The sequence below is a fragment of the Mesocricetus auratus genome, unplaced genomic scaffold (assembly GCF_017639785.1).
Source record: "Mesocricetus auratus isolate SY011 unplaced genomic scaffold, BCM_Maur_2.0 Super-Scaffold_100011, whole genome shotgun sequence".
NCBI lineage: Eukaryota > Metazoa > Chordata > Mammalia > Rodentia > Cricetidae > Mesocricetus > Mesocricetus auratus.
In genome coordinates this window covers 44,961,277-44,982,717 of record NW_024429195.1, presented here as the reverse complement: position 1 = coordinate 44,982,717, position 21,441 = coordinate 44,961,277, and the positions used below count along the sequence as shown (strand labels likewise).

The following is a 21,441-nucleotide window of genomic DNA, read 5'->3' as shown; positions in this document are numbered from 1 at the left end:
GGCCACCGCCACCCCTGTCACTCTGGGCATTGTCCTTCCCGTATGAAGCTGTAGCATCCAGCAGGACGTGCACTGGCTTTCTGATCAAGGTTGCAGAAGTTGGGCTGCATTAGCTCTTCTCTGGCCTGAGGGGACCAACTCCATCATCCCAAGTGCTTGTTAAGCATGTGCTTGGTGTCCTGTTGACTGCTGGGCATAAACTGAAGCCCTAGGGAAACTGGAGGCCTGATGTTCCTGTGTTCACTCTTGAAGCTGCCAAACCAGGAGCCCTGAGATTCAGACCCCAGCATGGTTCCCTGGTGCACAATAGGATGGCAAAGACACCAAGAAACAAAGCCTTCCTGACACTGAAGAGCTCTGAAAAACACCAGAGCCATCTCGGACCCCCGCCACCTTGAAAGTCCAGCCAGTCTTCTGCCGTCGGCATAATGCGCTGATATTACAATATGGCAGATTTCATATCCTCCCTCTCTGAATTATTGATGGGCAGTGCACTCTTTAAAAAAAAATCAATAGACCAGGGTGTGGAGCTCTGAAGTCTGCTCTTGTTTTCGCTGTTTTGAATAGGAGCAGATACAGCTTTCTCCTCTGGTTTGAATAAGTCAAGCCCAGGGCTAGGTTGGCTCTGATTGGCCAGAGCTAGGAAAATGTGGTTATGATGCAAACACAAGCAAATATAACCCGGTGTCTGTGCGGCCATTGCTGAACTGAGGCTGCTTTGGGATCGCTCATCAGTTCTTCGCCTGCTGCTTGCCAGAAAACTGAGGACGGAGAGGGCGAGGTAGGTCTATTGCATGTGTACTTTTCAGTGGAACGCTGAGTCGAGGCAGAAAGTGGAGGAGCTTGCTTTGGTTTTGTCTTCTGGGATGAAGCTTTTGAAAGTACCTGTAGAGCCCACTGAACAACTTGAACACATTCTCAGGGCAGGAGGAGGAAGGGTGGGGGAAGAGGGAGAGAAAAGAACCCCCATCTGTTCCTCCGTGGGGCAAGAGAGAAGTTTAAAACCCCAGTAGATTACAAGCCACTAGCTTTGTAACTTGGAATCCCCAAACCACACCCTGTGCACATGATCTTCAAAGCCCTGGAGGACCCTGAAGAGCAGATATTTGGACTTGGGAAGACAGAGACCCAGCTTTGGGAGACTTTGATGTGGTGGGTGGATTTTATTGGGCTTTCTGGGTGTGGCAGCTCCTGAATCGTGGGTCCCTAGTCACTCAGTCCCTGGATTTTGAAGTTGGTAGGAGACATGGGACTGTATTGGCTCTGAGACAGGTGTTAATGCCAGTTGATTAGGCTTTACCAGGTTAACTGGGAACATAATTGGTTCTGGGTCCCTTTCCTGAGGGGGTCATGCATTTGACTTAAAAGTCAAAGTCTAGGACCTGAAGAAAAGCTGGGTATTTCCTGGTGCTTCTGGGCAGCGCAGGGTGGGGCAGCACCACTTATCAAATTAAGTCCTCCAAACACTGGCGGTTCCGCACCATAGCTCTGCTTTCGTCCTCCACGGCTGCGCACAAAGGACCGGCCTCTTTGGTGGTGATGGCACATCCTCTCCAAACCTGGTTTTAGCCATCCAGGCTGAAGAAAAAAAGTGATCAGACTTTGATCTACCATGTGAGCTACACCCCATCCCTAGACAATGCTACTCTTAACCAGCCCAGTATATCATCAAATAGCAAACATCCATATGACCCCCAGGCAGTCTGCTTTTTAATCTCTCATAAACCCACCCATCCCATCCCTGCTTTGAGTCTTAGGAGAAACCAAGCTAGCAGTTATTTGGCACACTGCCAGAGCGCAACCTCTTTGAGAGCAGGACTTGAGAGGAGGCAGGCACCCAAAGCTGCCCAAAGCCCGCCCTGTGTGTTAACCAAGCTACATTCTGACCCGAGAAAGGATCCCGTGGTCTTCGTATACCACTTATTCCCCTCCAGCCTTACTCAGCCCTGTGGGTGCTGGAAACCTCTACGTTCACTGAGGACAGGTCTTCCAGAGAAGCTGGGCTATGGGCAAGGCCTCCCCCACCCCCCTTGGCACCTCCTGGGCCTTCTGTCCCAGCCTCTGTCGTTCTGCTTTCCCTTTTTTTCTGCAAGATCAGCTAATGTAAGAGTTATGACACAGGGATGTTACCGTGCTAGGACAGTTTACAGAATCAAAAATAAAAGCCAAGAGCAGGTGGGGTGACAAGGTCTTGCCAAGAACCAGGGAAGAGGAGCAGAAGGACTAGGAGGACGTGCCTTCATTCAGAAATAATTTCTCACTGGGTTCCCTTGCTGTGAGCCACTGAACTTAGTTTTGGAGAAGGGTAGAAGGCACAAAAAGGCTAAAACATGGGCTTTTACGATCAGATATGAAAATAAAAGGTATGGAGCTGGGTCTAGTGGTAGAAGCCTGTAATCCCAGCAGTGAAGTCAGGAGGCTGAGGCAGAAGGAGCCTTACCAGCCTGGGCCGTGTGGAGAGACCTTGTGTTAATAAAAAAAATGAAACAGAAAAGCTCAGATGCAGATCTTATTCTAGTGTGTGCCCATGGTGGGCAAGTTATTTAATAACTAAAACCTCTTTAAACCTCATTTGATTATTTTGTTTTTGGGGTTCCCCCCGCTTGGATTTTCAAGATGGTTTCTCTGTGTAGTTTTGTAGACCAGACTGGCCTCAAACTCTCAGAGATCCACCTGCCTCTGCCTCCCGAGTGCTGGGATTAAAGGTGTGCGCCACCACTGTCCAGCTTAATTAAACCTCATTTGTACTAGAAGATGACAGGGCCGAGGCCTGTTTGCAAAGTGAATCAACACAGGCTTGACATTGATCACTCTCAGGAGTCTGTGCTGCCCTGCCCCCACAGAGACAGGAATGCTGCTCTTCTAGAGAGCCTGACTGATTCAGGTGGCTCCCAATCACCTGCAGGTCCAGCTTCGGGGAATCTAACACCTTTGGACTCCCAAGGGCACCCATAGTCCCAAGCACACACCCACTAACCACATAATTAAAACAAAACATATTGCTGTCAGCCAGAGCTCTCTCAAACAGGAAGTAGCAGGTGGAAACAAACCTTTGGGCTAGGGGCTGCCCAGGCAGGTCACTGTGTGAACTTGAACTACCATGGTGAGATGGTGGGGGTGGGGGGGGATATACCAAAACGACATGCAGTGAGATGGCTGAGGAGACAGGAAGGCTTAGGAAAAGTGGCGGGTCCCTGTCCACTGTGAGGGGCGTCACCTTCCATCTGTGATACTTCAGTTCCAGGAACACAAACTATGTCTCTGAGCAGTGCCTTCAGGGCTGTGGGCAATGACCCTGGGATCATCACCTGGAGAATTGAGGTGAGTCAAATGGAGGTCACACCCACCCTGACTGCTGGGATGCAAGCAGTGGCCACTGAGGGTTAGCATCAAGGGCCGGTTCCCCCAGCCCTGTGCTCAGTGCAGGTCCCCAAGCAGAACCAAGTCAGCGTCTCTGAAAGACAGGCCCCTTACCCAGAGATTCTTGGTGCCTGGTCAGAGGAACGGAACACATCATTGTCAGAACACTGGTCCCTTACCAGCTTTGGGGGTGGGGGCATGCCGAATTGATGGCCACTGCTCATCCCTTGACCCCGTGGACTTGGTCTCCTCTGGGTGGCTCTGACTCTGGTCTGGGTGCACCTACCAGACAGCAGGACACACCCATCTCTACCTAGTCAGCTGCAGCTACCAGACAGCAGGACACGCCCATCTCTACCTAGTCAGTTGCAGCAGCCTGAACACCACAAGTAACACTTCCTTTCACCCTGCTCAATTCCAACGTGAGTCGCCGCTTTCTGGGCAAGCCTCTAGAGACTTGTGGGAAGCCCCGTCTACTCCCAGTGTTAAAGGCTCCCCCCATTTACCTCAAAATAAATAGGAAGGGCTGCCCACCTGGTATGTGCAGCCAAGACTGGACCTGAGTGTAAGATCTGGGACCCACATGGTGGAGGAAGAGAATGGATTCTTTCAAGTGTCTCTGACCTTCACACGTAAAGTGTGGCTCTTGGACACACCTGATAGATAAACGTAAAAAAATGGGGGAGGGGGGATAGGCACTAAAAAGTTATATATCTAATCTTTTCACACTTACATCCAGATTTTACCTAGAACACACACAAATATGGCTACAGGCTTGCCTTACTTGGGAAGACTGTCATTTCCATGTGAGGCTGTGCAAATGGCCCTCCTAGGATGAGCACATCAGGGCCCCAGCTCAGGCTCTGAATGCAAGACGAGACACTCAGCCTCAGTATGGCAGGACGGTGGTTTTCTCTGTGCTGCCAGCCCCCTTCCTGGTCAGCTTTCCAGAATTCCTTTGGGTAGCCTGGCGGCTCTAGGTGGTCAGTTGGGAGCAAAGGGTTGAACACACCGCACCACACTGCACTGCCCCGTCAGGATTGCCCAGAGGAAGGAGGGCTCTCACACCAACTCTTTCCCTTTGCACGGGCTTCAGGGGGCTCACAGGCCTTTCTAGAGTACGGGGTAGTGGGGATGAGACTTAAGTAGGACGCAGGAAGGACACAGGAAAGGACAGACACCACAACAGATTCTGAACCAGAGTGATTAGGGGAGAGGCCCCAGCAGCAGTCCTGTGCTGTGCTGGCCCCTGCCCTGTAAGGCTGTGGAGACAGCGCCGCCTCTACCGTGCCCGCCCAGGGAGAGAGCGGAGGGAGGCTGTGGGGAAAGCAGGAGGCAGGACAGCTGCATACTCTTCTGATCCTTCTAGAAAATGGAGCTGGTGCTGGTGCCTCTGAGTGCTCATGGCAGCTTCTACGAGGGAGACTGCTACATCATTCTCTCGGTGAGCCCGTCTTCCACAGCCAATATTCCTGCCTCAGCAGGCAGTTCCCAGGCTGTTGAAAGTTCTGACTGTGAGAGGTGTGGTGTTCCCGGTGTCTCTAGATTCCTCCTGGTGCCATGCAGGGCCTCAAGCTGACTGAGAATTGCCACTACCAGGCCTGGGGTTGTGACTGTGCATCAGAGGATGGGCTTAAACCCCCCATCCCCAGATGGACAGGCAGACACACACACACACACACACACACACACACACACACACACACACACAGAGCACCTCCCAAGCTGCACACTAAAGTGTTCTGAGGAAGGCCAGACAAATGCACAGCCTGTGAGCTAGGTAGGATAGATAGGAATTTCTATTGCTGTGGTAAATACAGATATGTTATTTCTTCACACAGCGTGTAATCCACCATGGAGAGAAGGCAGGACGGGAGAGAGAGGCAGGGACGGGGAGGCAGGAACTGAAGCAGACCACAGAGGAATGCTGGTTACTGGCTTGCTGTCTTGTGGTTTTTGTGTTTGTCTCCCATGACCACCTGTCAGGATTGGCACCACCCACAGTGGTCTGGGCCTTCCCAGTCAATCACCAATCAGGAGACTGCCCTACAGACTTGCCTACAGGCAGTGTGATGGATGCAATTTCTCAATCACTGTTCTTCCTAGGTGACTCCAGCTTGTGTCAAGTAGACAAAGAACTAGGCAGGACAAGCAGCACATGCCTATAATCACAGCACTTGTCGGGGTGAAACGGAAGGTTCTGAGTTTAGGGACAGACTCAGAAACTTTGAGCTAGGTTGGGCTACACAATAACCTGTTTTTTAAAAAATCTTTTAAAAAAGTGTTCGTTCTCGGGAGGCAGAGGCAGGTGGATCTCTGTGAGTTCGAGACCAAGCCTGGTCTAAAGAGTGAGTTCCAGGACAATCTCCAAAACAATACAGAGAAACCCTGTCTCGAAAAACCAAAAAAAAAAAAAAAAAAAAGTGTTCGTTCTAATGGAAGAAATAATACTTCACTTGGGTAGTGCTGGCAGCTGGACCGTTGTGTGACCAAGCTGCAATACACTCTAGGAACAATCTAGCAGCATCCCCAAATGTGGGGAAGCAGGCCTGCGAAAGGGATGGGCCAGTTCTAAGGGCTGCTTGTGCGAAGGAAGGCATGTTGGGTGTTTTCACATCGGGGAAATCAGCAGAACAGAGGTGAGCATGGGGCTCACCTCACTCTGGCTACATCCTAGACCCGGAGAGTGGGCAGCCTCCTCTGCCAGAACATTCACTTTTGGATCGGGAAGGACTCCTCCCAGGACGAGCAGAGCTGTGCAGCCATCTATACCACACAGCTGGATGACTACCTGGGAGGCAGTCCCGTGCAGCACCGCGAGGTCCAGTACCACGAGTCTGACACCTTCCGAGGCTACTTCAAGCAGGGCATCATGTGAGTGGCTATGCACGGAGATGGATACAGCCATTTCCGAGAGAGGAAACTAGAGTCGGTAGCCTTTGAAGAGGTAACCTGAGAGCTGCAAAGCTAATCAGTCACGGGCACTGGCCACTTGTCCCCATCAGAGTGGGGTGGGGCCGAGTTCTGTGAGGGCTGTGAGACACGGAGCCTTGCACCTGCTTGAGGGAGTGGGAACCTGCACTGCATGCTGGAGCATAACTGGGGCTGCTAAGGTGAACCCCATTTCTCAGAACACTAAACCCCTGACACACCCAGGGCCCCGACGGCCCACGATCCAGAGTGTTCCTGACAGCGTGTTAGTGGGAGGCGGCTGCGGCTAATGTAGGTGTCCATCACAGAGAGACGGTGTGTCCTGGCAACCGCAGATCATGTGTGCACCTGGCACATACAAGCAAAGACAGACTGATACACACACCAACATGTCAACTCCTTGTTTTATAAACGCGTGCACACGGGCAATCGGACTGGATTGAAGAAGGGACATTAAACCGTCACAATAGGTGTGGCAGGGAAAGTTCTGGGAGGTTGCAAGTGGGTGCAGGAACACACAGACGACACGAGGGGTGTGACACACGGCTGTAGTCCAAACTTGGGGTTCCCGCTGTCCCAGCACCGCCCTTCTGGTACTTGGGACTTCTCATTATAATATCTCAGCTCAAATGTCCCTTCAGAAAGACAGCTCTGACCTCTAGTCACCAAACTGACCCTTGGGGCAGCGGATGCACGTCTGCATTTACTTTGTACATTTGTTATTATAAGTCGCGTGGGGTAGAGTCTGGTGTCTGTGTTATTACTGTATTTAATTCACAACAGTCTCCCCAGAACCTAGCACGTAAGCAGGCAACCAACAGGTAACTGGATTACTATTCCCACAGTTACAAAAGGGGGGGCGTGGCCTCTGGGATGAAGCATGCAGAGACCAACACCTACGATGTGAAGCGGTTGCTACATGTGAAAGGGAAAAGAAACATCAGGGCCACTGAGGTGAGTCCTAGCCACTGACGGTCCCGGGCCGGGTGCTCCGGCTCCAGCGCCTAAGACCACCCTCTAAACGGCACCGACCTTTCCCATACAGGTGGACATGAGCTGGGACAGTTTTAACCGAGGTGATGTCTTCTTGCTGGACCTTGGGATGGTTATTGTCCAGTGGAATGGCCCGGAGAGCAACAGCGGGGAGCGACTCAAGGTCTCCCTCTCCCTCACCTCCTCCAGGCCTAGAGCTGGGCTCTTTGGGAGCCTTTGCCCCTGGTCTTCTATACTGGCTGACCCCCAAGATTCCAGGTGGACCCTGCTTTAGAGTAGATCACATCTTGCAGGCAGGCCAAGGGTGTGTCTCACCTGGGGTCTCACCCCTGACCCTGGGACTCCTCAACATCGGGGGTAATGTGTCTGCAATCCTGGTGGCTCCCAGTGAAACCATCTGGAAGGAAAGGGGACCAAGTGAGCTGAGTACTTCCCTGGACTTCCCTGGCAGGCTATGCTTCTGGCAAAGGACATTCGGGACAGGGAGCGAGGGGGCCGTGCTGAGATCGGAGTGATTGAGGGAGACAAAGAGGCGGCCAGCCCAGAGCTCATGACAGTCCTTCAGGACACCCTCGGTCGACGCTCCATGGTCAAGCCCGCACTTCCTGATGAGATCATGGACCAGCAGCAGAAGTCAAACGTTATGTTGTATCAGTGAGTATTTAAACCTGGCTGTGGGCTGGAGGCTGGGGGTGGGGAGATGTCCCCTACAAGACCCAGCACTCAGCTTGGGTGAGGCATCTACCTTTGCTCCTGGGCCATCCTTTTTAAATGTGTCTCCTATAAGCAGCTCAGAAACAGCCCCTCTCAAGGGGGCAGATATCTGTTCTTGTTAGAGTCTCCTGACCTCTGGATGAGACTCTGGTGTAACCAAGCGTAGGAATGTGGATGGGACAGAGTTTGGGAGAGACACAATCACCTCCAGAGAAGAGAGTCTTCCTCTCTGAATTCAAGCTGTGTCTGTCTCAAAGAGTCAGGCTCTATCCAGCAACGCTACACACAGCATTACGCTAGCTACAGGATGCTCTATGGAGAGAAGGTACAGGCTAATCTCCCTTCTTCACCAGTGTCTCTGATGCAGCTGGGCAGCTGGCAATCACAGAGGTGGCAACGAGGCCTCTGGTCCAGGACCTGCTGAGCCATGATGTAAGTAGAACTGAAGGGGGTTTTGCCTGGGGAAGCCAGAAGTAACTCTATCCTCTATCTCAAGTATCGGTGACCATGCTTATCCCTGGCTGATTCAGGACTGCTACATCCTGGACCAAAGTGGAGCCAAGATCTACGTGTGGAAAGGCAAAGGAGCCACAAAAGTTGAGAAACAGGCAGCTATGTCCAAAGCCCTGGTAGGAGCTGTAAATGTGTGAGACCACCCAAATATTCTGTCACTGTAGAATATTCAGGCACTGAGCACAGAACAGTGATAAATATGAACTTCAAAGTAAACAGACCAACTGGGATACAATTTCAGGATTTACTTTTTCCAGCTGCAGGTTCTGAGCAAGACCCCTGAGCTTCAGCTCCCGATATTCAACAGGGTTAATCCCTGTCTCCCAGAACTGCTGGAAGATAAAACCCATTTGTGTCAGGAGGTGGTGGTTCAAGCCTTTAACTCCAGCACAGGGTTTCTCTGTATTGCTTTGAAGCCTGTTCTGGAACTCGCTCTGTAGACCAGGCTGGTCTCAAACTCACAGAGATCCATCTGCCTCTGCTTCCCAAGTGCTGGGATTAAAGGCATGCACCAACGCCTGGCTGGGCAGGACCCTTTTAAAAGGGAACATAGTGAATGTGCACAGGTGGTGCTCTTAGTGGCTGCAGCTGAGGGCGTATCCTGTCAGAACCCAAAGGGCAGGCCAGTACAGATGCCCAAATCCTAACAGTCATAACCATGGTAGTCTAATGAAGACACCCCAAAGTGTTCTATCTTTTGATGGCAGTTTACATGAGACCTTAGACAGAAGTGAGATAGAAGTTGGCTATGATTCCCAGGGGCAGGGAGGGGAGACTCCTGCCACCTGACTCCAGAGGAATGATTTACCAGGTTAGCAAGCACTCAGTATATGCCCTGGCTGACATGCTCTTATGTGGGGGGTGGGCCCATAGGAGTTCATCAAGATGAAGGGTTATCCCAGCAGCACCAACGTGGAGACCGTCAACGATGGCGCCGAGTCAGCCATGTTCAAACAGCTGTTCCTGAAATGGTCAGTGAAGGAGCAGACCACAGGCTTGGGGAAAACATTCAGCATTGGAAAGATTGGTGAGATTTCCCCTCGTGTGTGTTCTTCCACCCGGGACCCTAGGAGGAGGCACGAGCGTGTGTGTCCTGCTCACTTGGCTTTTCCTACGTCTTTCTCTGCAGCTAAAGTCTTCCAGGACAAGTTTGATGTGAGCCTCCTACACGCCAAGCCAGAAGTGGCTGCCCAGGAGAGAATGGTGGATGACGGCAATGGGAAGGTTGAGGTGAGGCCAGTGAGGGCAACATTGGCCTCTGGGATGCTCCCACAGTGGAGGGCAGCCTGTCCTGTCTTGGCCTCTGGGATGTTCCCACAGTGGAGGGGGGCAGCCTGTCCTGTCCTGGCCTCTGGGATGCTCCTGCGGTGGAGGAGGGCAGCCTGTCCTATGCTTCTTTCCCTGCACATTTCCGTATGCTCTAGGAGGCTTGGGGTTGGCTGCTTCCCCACAATGCTTCAGGAAAGTGAGAGACACAGTCCCCCAATGGGCTGTCACCTGGGAAACGTATTTAAGTCACCACTCAACCTACAAAGACATAGGCTGGGGGGCTGGAGAGATGGCTCAGAGGTTAAGAGCACTGACTGTACTTCCAGAGGTCTTGAGTTCAATTCCCAGCAACCACATGGTGGCTCACGACCACCTACAATTCAATCTGGTGTGTATGTAATAAATAAATAAATCTTTAAAAAAAAAAGACATAGGCTGTATGATGGGAGGTACTGGACCAGTGTGACCTGTGACCCCCATTCTCAGAATTCAAATCATGCAATGTGATGGGCCTTCAAGGCAGAGAAGACCCTTGGGAGAGGGGGCCCTTGGGATGGATGTTAGCACTTCATCCCCCTTGGGTGCTGTTAAATATTGTCCAGGTCCCTTTAGGTGGAATTGTCTTACAGGATGCCTCCTCTCTGGGTGATGACTGTGTCTCCTCTTGTGCCCAGGTCTGGAGGGTTGAGAACCTGGAGCTGGTCCCTGTGGAACATCAGTGGTATGGCTTCTTCTATGGGGGAGACTGCTATCTGGTTTTCTACACGTACGAGGTGAACGGGAAGCCCCATTACATGTTGTACATCTGGCAGGTAGGCCAGGCAGCTCTCAGGGCTGGATCCAGATGCCCCCTGGCCACTGGGCCAAGGTCCATCACTCCTCTCTCACCACTCAGGGCCGCCACGCCTCACAGGATGAGCTGGCAGCCTCGGCCTACCAGGCCGTGGAGGTAGATCAGCAGTTTGATGGAGCCCCGGTGCAGGTTCGGGTGAGCATGGGGAAGGAGCCACGCCACTTCATGGCCATCTTCAAAGGGAAGCTGGTTATCTATGAGGTGAGGACCGACACACACAACTATACCCGTGCAGGGATGCTCAGGGACGATGAGCCAGGAAGAGCTACCAGACAGGCCGGGGTTGGGTGAGGATGTGTGTGGAGGGGGTACAGGGGGAGGAAGATGACGACCCAGGCTTAGCTTAGATGTAAGGACAAAAGAGGGTTTATTCTGAGACATTCAAGGGAATCTCAAATGCTTAGGGCTTCCATGCTCCTCTCTAGCTAGTGCTCATGCTCTTTCCCAACCAAGCCACATTACCTGCGCAGGCGTAGCAGCCTTGGCTACCCACCCTGCACGCTTCCACCACTGAGCTGCCCTCCCGACTCCTGGCCCAGATGTGCCCCTCTTCCAGTCTAAGGCCTGCTTCTTCTACGGAGCCCTGGCAGAAGCATGGGCAGGCAATGCAGTCACGTGTCGGGTGTCACACGCGTCTGGCATCGAGCCCTTCTCTTGCCGTATAAGCCAGTTCCCCGATTTGCTTCCTCGGGGTTATTCTGAGGTCCGTGAGTGTGGAAGACATCGGTCCTAGCTCCTGGCACAGGGTGACATTTTCACTTGGATCCTTTCCAGCTAGCCTAGGAGATCCAGAGGGGTAAAGAGGATATCCAGTACATCTCGGTCCACAACAACCAGCTCGTGGAAGCTCTGTAGATCTGGCCTCCACTTCTCTTCTCTGTAGGGCGGCACTTCCAGGAAGGGAAACACAGAGCCTGACCCTCCGATAAGACTCTTCCAGATCCAAGGAAATGACAGATCCAATACCAAAGCAGTGGAGGTCTCGGCCTTCGCTTCCTCGCTCAACTCTAACGACGTCTTTCTGCTGCGAACTCAGACGGAACACTACTTGTGGTATGGCAAGGTAAGATGGCTGGTGGGTGCTTGCTCATGCTTGCCCTGGCCCCACCCTCAGCCCTGTCATCGAGGTGAAGGGAGGAGCCTCTCCCAAGTCTTCAGAGGAAGCATCCACATGCTGGTCAGGCCCCCATAGAAACTCAGTCGTGCCAGCCCCCAGAGACATGTGTGCGCTCACATGCATGGATGCTGGGTCAGGGCTCTCCCCCAGGGCAGGACAGGGGCTGACACAAGGACAGCACAAGAAATGCCAGACTGCACACGTACCTTATTTGTTTATTTATTTTTGGTTTTTCAAGACAGGGTTTCTCTGTATTGTTTTTTTCCTGAGACAGGGTTTCTCTGTATTATTTTGGAGGCTGTCGTGGAACGCACTCTGTAGACCAGGCTGGCCTCGAACTCAGAGATCTGCCTGCCTCTGTCTCCCGAGTGCTGGGATTAAAGGCCAGCACCCAGCTTTGTACACGTACTTTAAAAGAGAATTTCAGGTCAAGTATGGCGAAGTGTGACTGTAATCCCAGTACTTGGGAGACTGAGGCAGGAGGATTGGGAGTCTGAGGCAAGATTGCCTGTGTATAGTCAGACCCTATCTAAAAACAAAAGGTGGGGTGGAGGGTGCCCCTCTGATCTCCACACATGTACTCCAGCATGCATGCCTCCATCATAAAGCACATACAACAGTTAATTAGTCCATTAGTTAAATTTTAAAATGGGAAGAAATGAGCATGGTGGCACCAATCTGTAATTCTAGCTACTTGAGAGGTTGATGTGGTGGCATCTCAAGTTCAAGGGCAGCCTGGCATAGGAAGACCAGGGGGGAGGGGAAGAGGGAGGGAAGGGGAAGAAAAAGGAAAAGAAACAAACATTAATGAGGGGGGAGCTAACTAAGAAAAAGCCCGATACCATTGCTAGGGGAATACCATAGTGAGGTGTCACTACACTTCTATCGGGTGACGAAAACCACAAACATAAAATGTGACGCAGGAACTGCAAAATGGGACTCATTTTAGAAAACAGTTTGACAGTTTCTAATAAAATTACACTCACATTTACCACACAATCCAGCAACATTACTCGTGCATATTTACAGCAATAGAATAAACACCGTCTTTAGCGGTTGGGGAGGTGACGAACTCGGTAAAGGGCTTTGCTGTGTCAGCATAGCACCCGGTCCTGACCCCCAGCACCACAAAACCCAAGAGTGGGAGCACCTATTGGTAGCCTGTGCACACACACACATGCATGCATATAAACACATGTATATACACACACATGTACACACACGCACACACACACACAAGATCCCCCCTCTTTAGGGGCTGGAGAGATGGCTCAGGAGACGCCTCTCACACAGGACCTGGGTTTAGTTTCCACACGTGGCTCACAGCCATCTGCAGCCCTTGTTCCAGGGGATCTGATGCCCTCTTTGACCTCCACAGGCACTCACTCATTTTGTACATACATACACGTGAATAAAACACTCATACACATAAAATAAATCTTAAGAAAACCCAACAAACAAAAACCTCTTTACACAAAGAGTTGTACACACTTGTGTGTGACACATTAACTCGTAACCCTCTCAGGTTAGAAGACATCTGGAAAATGGATGAACATAGGAATATTACTCAGCAGTAACACTGAAAGAGCCACTCACACACACAACACAGAAGAGGCTCCAATTCCTACTAAGTGAAAGAAAGTATCCGAACGAACGCTAAGGCCAGATGTCACATGCACTTAAGACAATCTAGAAATGACAGGATTCTTCTTCTTTTTTTTTTTTTTCAAGACAGCGTTTCTCTGTGGCTTTGGAGCCTGTCCTGGAACTTGCTCTCATAGACCAGACTGGCCTCGAACTCCCAGAGATCCACCTGCCTCTACCTCCCGAGTGCTGGGATTAAAGGCGTGCGCCACCACTGCCCATCGATGACAGGATTATTCTAATTGCAGTTGTCATGAGTCTAGGACTCGGGGCTTCACTCCAAAGGGATAGAAAAGTCACTGTAATTGCACTGTGGTACCCAAGTTCTGTTTTTAAGCCTTGTGGAGCCTAACACAGTCCATTTTACTGTTAATTTTTAAAAAGGTGCACGCCTTTAATCCCAGTACTTATAAGGCAGAGGCAGGTGGATCTCTATGATTTTGAGCTAGCCTGGTCTACAGAGTGAGTTCCAGGACAGCCAGGGCTGTTATACAGAGAAACCCCACCTTAAAAATCCCCCACCCCCTAAAATGAAAATGACATGCTAGGCCTGGGGGATATAGTGGTTGCTCCAGAGGTAGAGCATTTGCCACGCATGTGCAAGACCCTAGATTAAATGCTCCAGTATACAATTAGGGGGAAACCATGTGCTGACATTCCAGGTGAAGCTAAAAAAGGCTACTTCTGTCTATGGCCACTGTGGGTTTTGGAACAAGCCTACCCTTTGCCCACATGCCGTCCTCCTCCCTCTCCCCATCCTGAGGCACTGCAGGTCAGAGCTGACCCCATCCGGTTTCAGAAGCCCTGCGTCATCCCCATCAGAGCGTCCTGGGTTTCTAACGCGTCTGCTCTCCCAACCCAGGGATCTAGTGGGGATGAGCGGGCAATGGCCAAGGAGCTGGTGGAGCTTCTCTGTGATGGCAACGCGGACACTGTGGCTGAGGGCCAGGAGCCACCTGAGTTCTGGGAGCTTCTGGGAGGAAAAACACCTTATGCCAATGACAAAAGGTATGTGAACACATCAGCCCTGTATTCTGGGCTCCTCTGGCCTCCTAAGATCCTTCACAGTTTTCAACATGATTTCTGGGCTGGGGACACAGCAAAGTCCTTGTTGTGCAAGCATGCAGACCCAGGTTCCACCCCTCAGAATGCACATTACAAAACAGACAGACAGAAAACAGCTACAGCAACACAGGCCTGCAGCCCTGTTGCTGGGGAGGAGGAGATCCTTCAGACTTGCTGGCCAGATAGCCTTGTCAAATTGACACTGGACTCCAGGCTCTGTGAGAGAGCCTGTCTCCAAAAACGTGGAGAGCTACGGAGGAAGACCCCCAAAGCCACCTGGGTCCTCATATGTACACACACGCACATGCGCATGGTCACCCATGCAATCGACACGATTCCTATGCAGCTGGCCTTGCACATGACTGTATTGCAGGCTGCAGCAAGAGATCCTGGACGTCCAGGTCCGCCTCTTCGAATGTTCCAATAAGACTGGCCGGTTCCTTGTCACTGAGGTCACAGACTTCACCCAGGATGACCTGAACCCAGGTGACGTGATGCTCCTGGACACCTGGGACCAGGTAAGACACAGCCACAGAGTTCAGGACAGCTGGCAAAGACCACAGTTTGGGCCGGTTTCTGTGTGGCTAGTGCTGGACCAACTCACTAAGGTAAACGTCTCCAGTGGTTACCAGAGAGACTGCTTCATGCCACAGTCAGAATAGAATGATGTTTAAAACAATCCGGCTTAGGCCAGACATGGTGGTGCACGCCTTTAATCACAGCACTCAGGTAACAGAGGCAGGCAGATCTCTGAGTTTGATCGAGGCCAGCCTGGTCTACAGAGTGAGTTCCAGGACAGCCAGGGATACACAGAGAAACCCTGTCTCCAAACAACAACAGAACTCACCAGGTATATTAGTTAAGGTTCCTATTGCTGTGAAGAGACACCGTGACCAGTTCGAGGTTCAGTCCATCATCATCATAGCGGGAAGCATGGCGTTGTACAGGCAGACACGGTGCTGGAGAAGGGGCTGAGAGTCCTTACATCTTGACTCAGGCAACAGGAAGCCGGCTGTCTCACTGGGTGTGGCTTGAGCATATAAGAGACCTGAAAGCCCACCTCCACAGTGACACACTTCCTCCAACAGGAACACACCTACTCCAACAAGGCCACACCTCCTAATAGTGCCACTCCCTGGGGGACCCATTTTCTTTCCATATGCTGGCACATGCCTGGAATCTAAGCAGTTAGTAGGTAGAGGCAGGAGGACTCAAAGGTTAAGGCCAGCCAGGGCCGCTAGAAAATGGGCCAGCAAGATGGCCCAGTGAGCAAAGGCGGTTGCCACTAAAGCTGACCACCCGAGTTCAATCCCTAGGACCCACACAGTGGAAGGAGAGAACTGAGTCTTGTAAATTGCCCTCTGACTTCCACACCTACACTGGGGCACCGTGTGTTAAATAAATAGATACAATAGAAAATTTAAAGCCAAACAAAAGAAAACAATTCCTCTCAGTGCCCTGGGAATTTTCTCACTTTACTTTGAAAAACAGAGCATAACATATGCCCGCCCTTATTTGAGGATTGACAACACCAGATCCCAAAGCCCAAGACTACATTTCAGGCAGTGTATGAATGTCTTCCTGTGTGTGCCACTTCCTTCAGATCAGCTTAACAAGCTTCCTGTATGTTAATGGCTGTGCTAAGCGAAGTCACTGTTTGTAGGCTGGTGGGAGGAGCCAGGCAAAGAAACATCAAAGCTTTGTGAGGAGGTATAGAGGGGGTTCAATAAAATGGGGATCTGAGAGGATTTCCTGGACCAGACAGCTCCCAGCTGAGTACCAAAGGATGAGCAGGGCTCTGGGCAAAGGAATGAGTTCCTAGATAGCAAGACATGAACTCCCACCAGAGAACAAAATAAGCCTGGCATAGTGACTGGGTCACACCTGCAATCCCAGCACCTGGGTGGCTGAGGTAGGAGAATTTCTGTGAGCTCAAGGTTAGTCTCAGCTACAGAGGGAGAGAGGAAGCTTGAAGCCAGCGTGGAGTGAGGTCCTGTCTCAAAACCAAAGAGACAGAGCTGAACCAACAGCTGAGATGCAGGTGTGCCCTGTGGGTCTGACTTATCGTGTGGGAGAGCAGGATGGGGGGGGGGGGGGCAGAAAGGGCTGCTGTTGGCTGCACAAAGGCAGTGAAATAGTCAGAGAGGGGAGGGCAGACTGGACAACTGCCTAGGTCAAGCTGGCCAGCCTGGTGACTCACTGGATATGGACTACGGACCTGACTCCCATGACGTTCTGGCCTAGGTGACTGACTGGATGGTGACTCAGGTACCAAGCATACGTACTTGGATAAGAAAGAAGGGCTACGTTTAGCTACGCTGAGGTGTGAGGTACAAAGAGACAGCATGAGTGTTTTGTAGGCTTAGAAAATACACACGGCAACTAAAATCACAAAATCAAGGTGTTTCTAGAACCTTCCTCTTCGGAGCACAAATGAGGCTGAGAGCATTTTCTGTGGCTGTGGCTGAGGGGGTGAGCGGTGTGGCATGAACGCACTGATAATTTGAACTCGGTGCCACAGGTGTTCCTGTGGATGGGAGCCGAGGCCAACACCACGGAGAAGGAGAGGGCCCTCTCAACTGCCCAGGAGTACCTGGTAACTCACCCCAGTGGCCGAGACCCTGACACACTCATCTTGATCATCAAGCAGGGCTTTGAGCCTCCTACCTTCACAGGGTGGTTCCTGGCATGGGACCCTCACATTTGGAGCGTAAGAAATTGGGGATGCTGTTCTGATTGCCAGGGGGCTCGGATCCCAGACTGGGGAGTGGGGTACTAACTCAAGAGCCCTCGCTCTCCTTTCCCACTGAATTCCCGCCTTACTTTCCTTCTCTTCGGCTTCATCCCCACGGCAGGAAGACTAGTCAGATGGTTCCCAGCTACCTGGGCAGGGGGCGGTGAGGAACTGTGAGGGTACCTGTCTATACCATGTTCACAACCCTGACAGCCAGCACAGAGTCACAGTGGGCTAGTAGGAGGAAGCCAGGCTTCAGACAGGCGGCCATCTGCCTCTTACCACCAAAGACTGTTGACCACTCGTACGGACCTTTTGACCCAACATAGACCTCCAGGACACCGAAATGCTTCCTGATTCTACCTCATCCTGGCCTTTCTGTCTCTTCACAGGCTGGAAAATCATACGAACAGTTAAAGAAGGAGCTGGGAGATGCCGCTGCTATCGTGAGAATCACTGCCGTGAGTGGGGTTTGCCCTTAGAGACAAGGGTCCCCAGGACCACCAAGAGAGAGCATGGCAATACAGGCAAACCCTCTGTGCCTCTAAGCACTCCCCCAGTTGTCAGCTGGATGCAAAGGGTTTTTTGCTTTGTTTTGTTTGAAGAGCTCTAACTCAGAGGTATTTTAAATCAACAGAAAAGCAGATCTGGGAGAATCCTGAGTCCTAGGCCAACCTAACCCACAGAGCAAGACCTCTATCTCAAAAACAAGTGGTGGGGTGCAGAAAGAGCGGGTCTCAGAGCCAGGCTCCTAATTTACTGCCTTTTAGAACATGGAGGTGGGGGTGGGGCAGAGAGCTGGCTTAGCAGTTAGAACATGTGCTGATGCACCTGTGTTGGGTGGCTCACGAGAAACTGTAACTACACGCCAGAAGTATCTATTTCTCTGTATTTCAAGAACATCTGTGCTCATGTGCATATATACTCCCCATATACATAACGTACAAAATAAATAGTTTAAGATCACCCGTGGCTACATACTGAATGGAGGGCCAGCCTGGGATACATGAGACCCCACCTCAAAAACCAGAGCAAATAAGAATAAAACCTAACTTTAAGCCGGGCGTTGGTGGGCGCACGCCTTTAATCCCAGCACTTGGGAGGCAGAGGCAGGCGGATTTCTGTGAGTTTGTAGACCAGCGTGGTCTACAAGAGCTAGTTGTAGGACAGCCTCCAAAGCCACAGAGAAACCCTGTCTCAAAAAACAAAACAAAACATAAAAACCAAAAACCTAACTTTATTATTCAGTTTTTTCTGCCTCTCAGGAGAGACTACGGTTATCAGCATTATTTCTCAGAGACTAACTTCTAACCCAAATGGTATTTTGTTAGTTTCCGACAGTGAAATCCACAGTGGTTTGGGCTCCTGACCCCTATTTTAACAGCTAAAAGAAGTGGAGCTTGCAGCCAACAGCCCTGGACCGTCAGGAGGGGATGTGTGGCATGGGGTGCTCCAACATTTGCATGTTGTCCTTTGTGCTCAGCAAAGTCAGACCCCAAAGTTAATGCGGTGCAGTTAGTGTCTTCAAACTGTACGCAAGCATGGCTTCCGTCTCAAGGCATTTGATGACTGGAAACACAGACCCTAAAAATGCCAAGAAAGGGGTGTGATCAGAGTGTTTAGAAAAGACTTGTGGCTGGAGGTGTGGCTCAATTGGCAGAGACTAGCATACAGGAGGCTTTGCGTTCAATTCCCAGCACTGCATGAATAAATAAACACTCACATTAGGCCTGCTGAATTGGCTTTCCAAGGTTTTTTTTTCACCTGCATCCAGGTCTGGGGAGCACCATTCTGAAAAGCAGCGTAAGCCAAAACGTAAACCTTATACACGCAGAGAACTGAGGTCGAGTAAGACATCAGTCTTGGCCCAAGTCTGTATTCTTCTCTTACTTAGGACATGAAGAACGCAACCCTCTCCCTGAATTCTAATGAAAGTGAACCGAAGTATTACCCTATAGAAGTTCTCCTGAAAAGTCAGAACCAGGAGCTGCCAGAGGATGTGAACCCTGCCAAAAAGGAGGTATGTGGCTGTGGAACTCCCCACAGGCTAAAGCACCAAGCTCAAGAAATGGCTTTGCACAGTTTGGGCACGGTGCAGGCACTCAGGGGCATCTGTGCTACTGAGTCAATTGTAGGCTCTTCCTGGAATGTTTCCTGCTCCCAGAGGAGTCCACCTGGTAGCCTCTCTGTGCCCTTCGTCTCTCTGCTGTTAGTCCAGTCAAGCAACCATGCACCACTGAGAACTAACCGTTTCCTCACCACGCCCCAAATCCTTCCCTGGCATAATCGCATTAACAGTCAGGGGCTGGAAAGACCTCTCAGAACATAAAGGCATTTGCCATCAGGCGTAACAAGCTAAGCTCGGCACCCAGGACCCACATAGTGCGAAGAGGCTACTGAGTTCCAGTTTGTCCTCTGATCTACAAACGCATGCCCCCTCACACACACACACTAGATAAATAAATGCAACCGAGAACTTTAACACACCTCCAATGGCTCCCCAGAGCCCTCCACAGTCTGCCCTGCCCCTTGGGGGTCTCCCATAGCCTCTTACCACCCTCCAGTCAGTGCCTGCTTTTCGATCCCCCGAGCATGCTTACCCCAGCCATGAGGCGTTATGCTTGCTGGCGTACCTGTGAGAGTTCTCAGCCCCTTGTCGTTTAGAGTTCAGCTCTGGTTGGCCTTCCTTGAATTTCCCTAACCACTCCCTCCCTGCAGCACACACTCCCCTTGGACTCACTATCATGTCGTAGGTTTTATGAATCAATATACTCATGTTGAATGGAGCATGAGTGAATGAGCTGGTGAAAGGCCTCTGGGCACTCGAGTAACACCTTAAGATGTTAAGCCCAAGTGTTTTTAGAAGCAGAGGCCACAGTCAGCGGGGCGTGGTGGCTCATGACTGTAATGCCAGCACCAGGGGGACTGAGGCAGGGGAGTCACCATAGGTTCCAAGTCAGCATGGCCTACATAGTGAGTTCTATGACAGCCTGGTTATGGTGAGATGCTGCTTCAGAAAACAATAAGGCTCATGGCTTAATGACCGCACATGGGCACTGAAGTGGTATGATCTACTCAATCTTGCACCCGTAAGAATTCTTGGGGCTTAGGGGTACACAGAGAGTCGTCCTGGCTTCACTCCCTAGCACCAAAAGTGAGTATTCAGTAGAATGGCAGTTAAGGGCATGAAGCAAAGAGCACTCCATTCAGTTCTCCATCCTTCCAAATCAAATGTTTATAATCCATCCGTAACATAAAAATCCATTCACTGCCTGTGGGGCAGGGAACCAGGCTGAGCAGTCAGCTCAGTCAGTTTCTCCCACTGGCCCAATGGGACTCCATGGCCAATGGGGAATTTAGGTCTGTTACAGTCCTCCTGGACATCATCTGATGCCCCTCCTTCTTCCAGGACCTGCCTGAGCCGCCTGTTTATATTTGTGGCTCTAGAGCTCAAAGCCAGACAGGACCCCTTGCGAGCCAGGCAAGCAGAGAGCCGTGTAGCTCCTCCACCTGCCCCAGGCTCCCTCCCGCCTACTGGCATTAATGAAATGCCCTGCTGGCATTAATGAAATGCCCTGCCTTCTTCTCACTACAGATTCTGCTTTCTCTTAGAATTACCTCTCGGAACGAGACTTTGCATCTGTATTTGGCATGACAAGAGGGCAATTTACTGCTCTGCCTGGCTGGAAACAGCTCCAGCTGAAGAAAGAAAGGGGGCTTTTCTAAAGCAAGGCATCTGTCTGTCGTGCGACCACAGGAGAGCAAGCATGCAGTGCCAACATCAGCCAACAGTCACACACCAACTGCCTGCTTTAGACACGACACATCCGAGAATCCCAGCATGCTCCTTTTTCTTTCTCATTCCCCCTTGCATTCCTTGGTTGTAGTACACTAGAAAGTTGACTACTCGCTTTCCAGCTTTTGTGGCCTTGGCAGAGAGCATGAATGTAGATAGGGTGAGAGAGAGAACCAGAAACTGAGCTTACACTGTTTAGTGCATCGGGAACCACATCTGCTTTAAACTACACCCCGTAACCCCCAAGCCTTGGAGTTCCTTGCACACTCACTGAAGGACAGACTCCAAATGCTCGGGTCTACCATGTGCCATAATGTGTTCAACTTTTCAAATAAAGAGGCCATGTGAGCACATCAGCATCCTTTCCAGTCTCCAGGGTTCCTTCTTAGGGTGACTTTAATTGTCATGGGGATGGCATTTCGCTGCTGAGAAAGTACACAGGCAATGCTGAA

At 51.1% G+C, this 21,441-nt stretch overlaps 1 protein-coding gene across 1 annotated transcript; it reads left to right on the top strand.

The window, feature by feature from the left end:
- Nucleotides 1–125: 125 nt before the first annotated feature.
- Nucleotides 126–21,345, top strand: Avil (advillin). The gene is made up of 20 exons (XM_005079783.4): nt 126–781; nt 3,239–3,321; nt 4,730–4,804; nt 6,038–6,234; nt 7,137–7,245; nt 7,337–7,447; nt 7,736–7,938; nt 8,352–8,430; nt 8,529–8,627; nt 9,385–9,538; nt 9,641–9,741; nt 10,455–10,592; nt 10,676–10,834; nt 11,517–11,696; nt 14,257–14,402; nt 14,833–14,977; nt 16,981–17,169; nt 17,586–17,654; nt 19,088–19,213; nt 20,806–21,345. The coding sequence occupies exons 2-20, from the start codon at nt 3,256–3,258 to the stop codon at nt 20,917–20,919; spliced, it is 2,460 nt and encodes an 819-aa protein (XP_005079840.1). The 5' UTR covers nt 126–781; nt 3,239–3,255; the 3' UTR covers nt 20,920–21,345.
- The last annotated feature ends 96 nt before the right edge of the window (nt 21,346–21,441 follow it).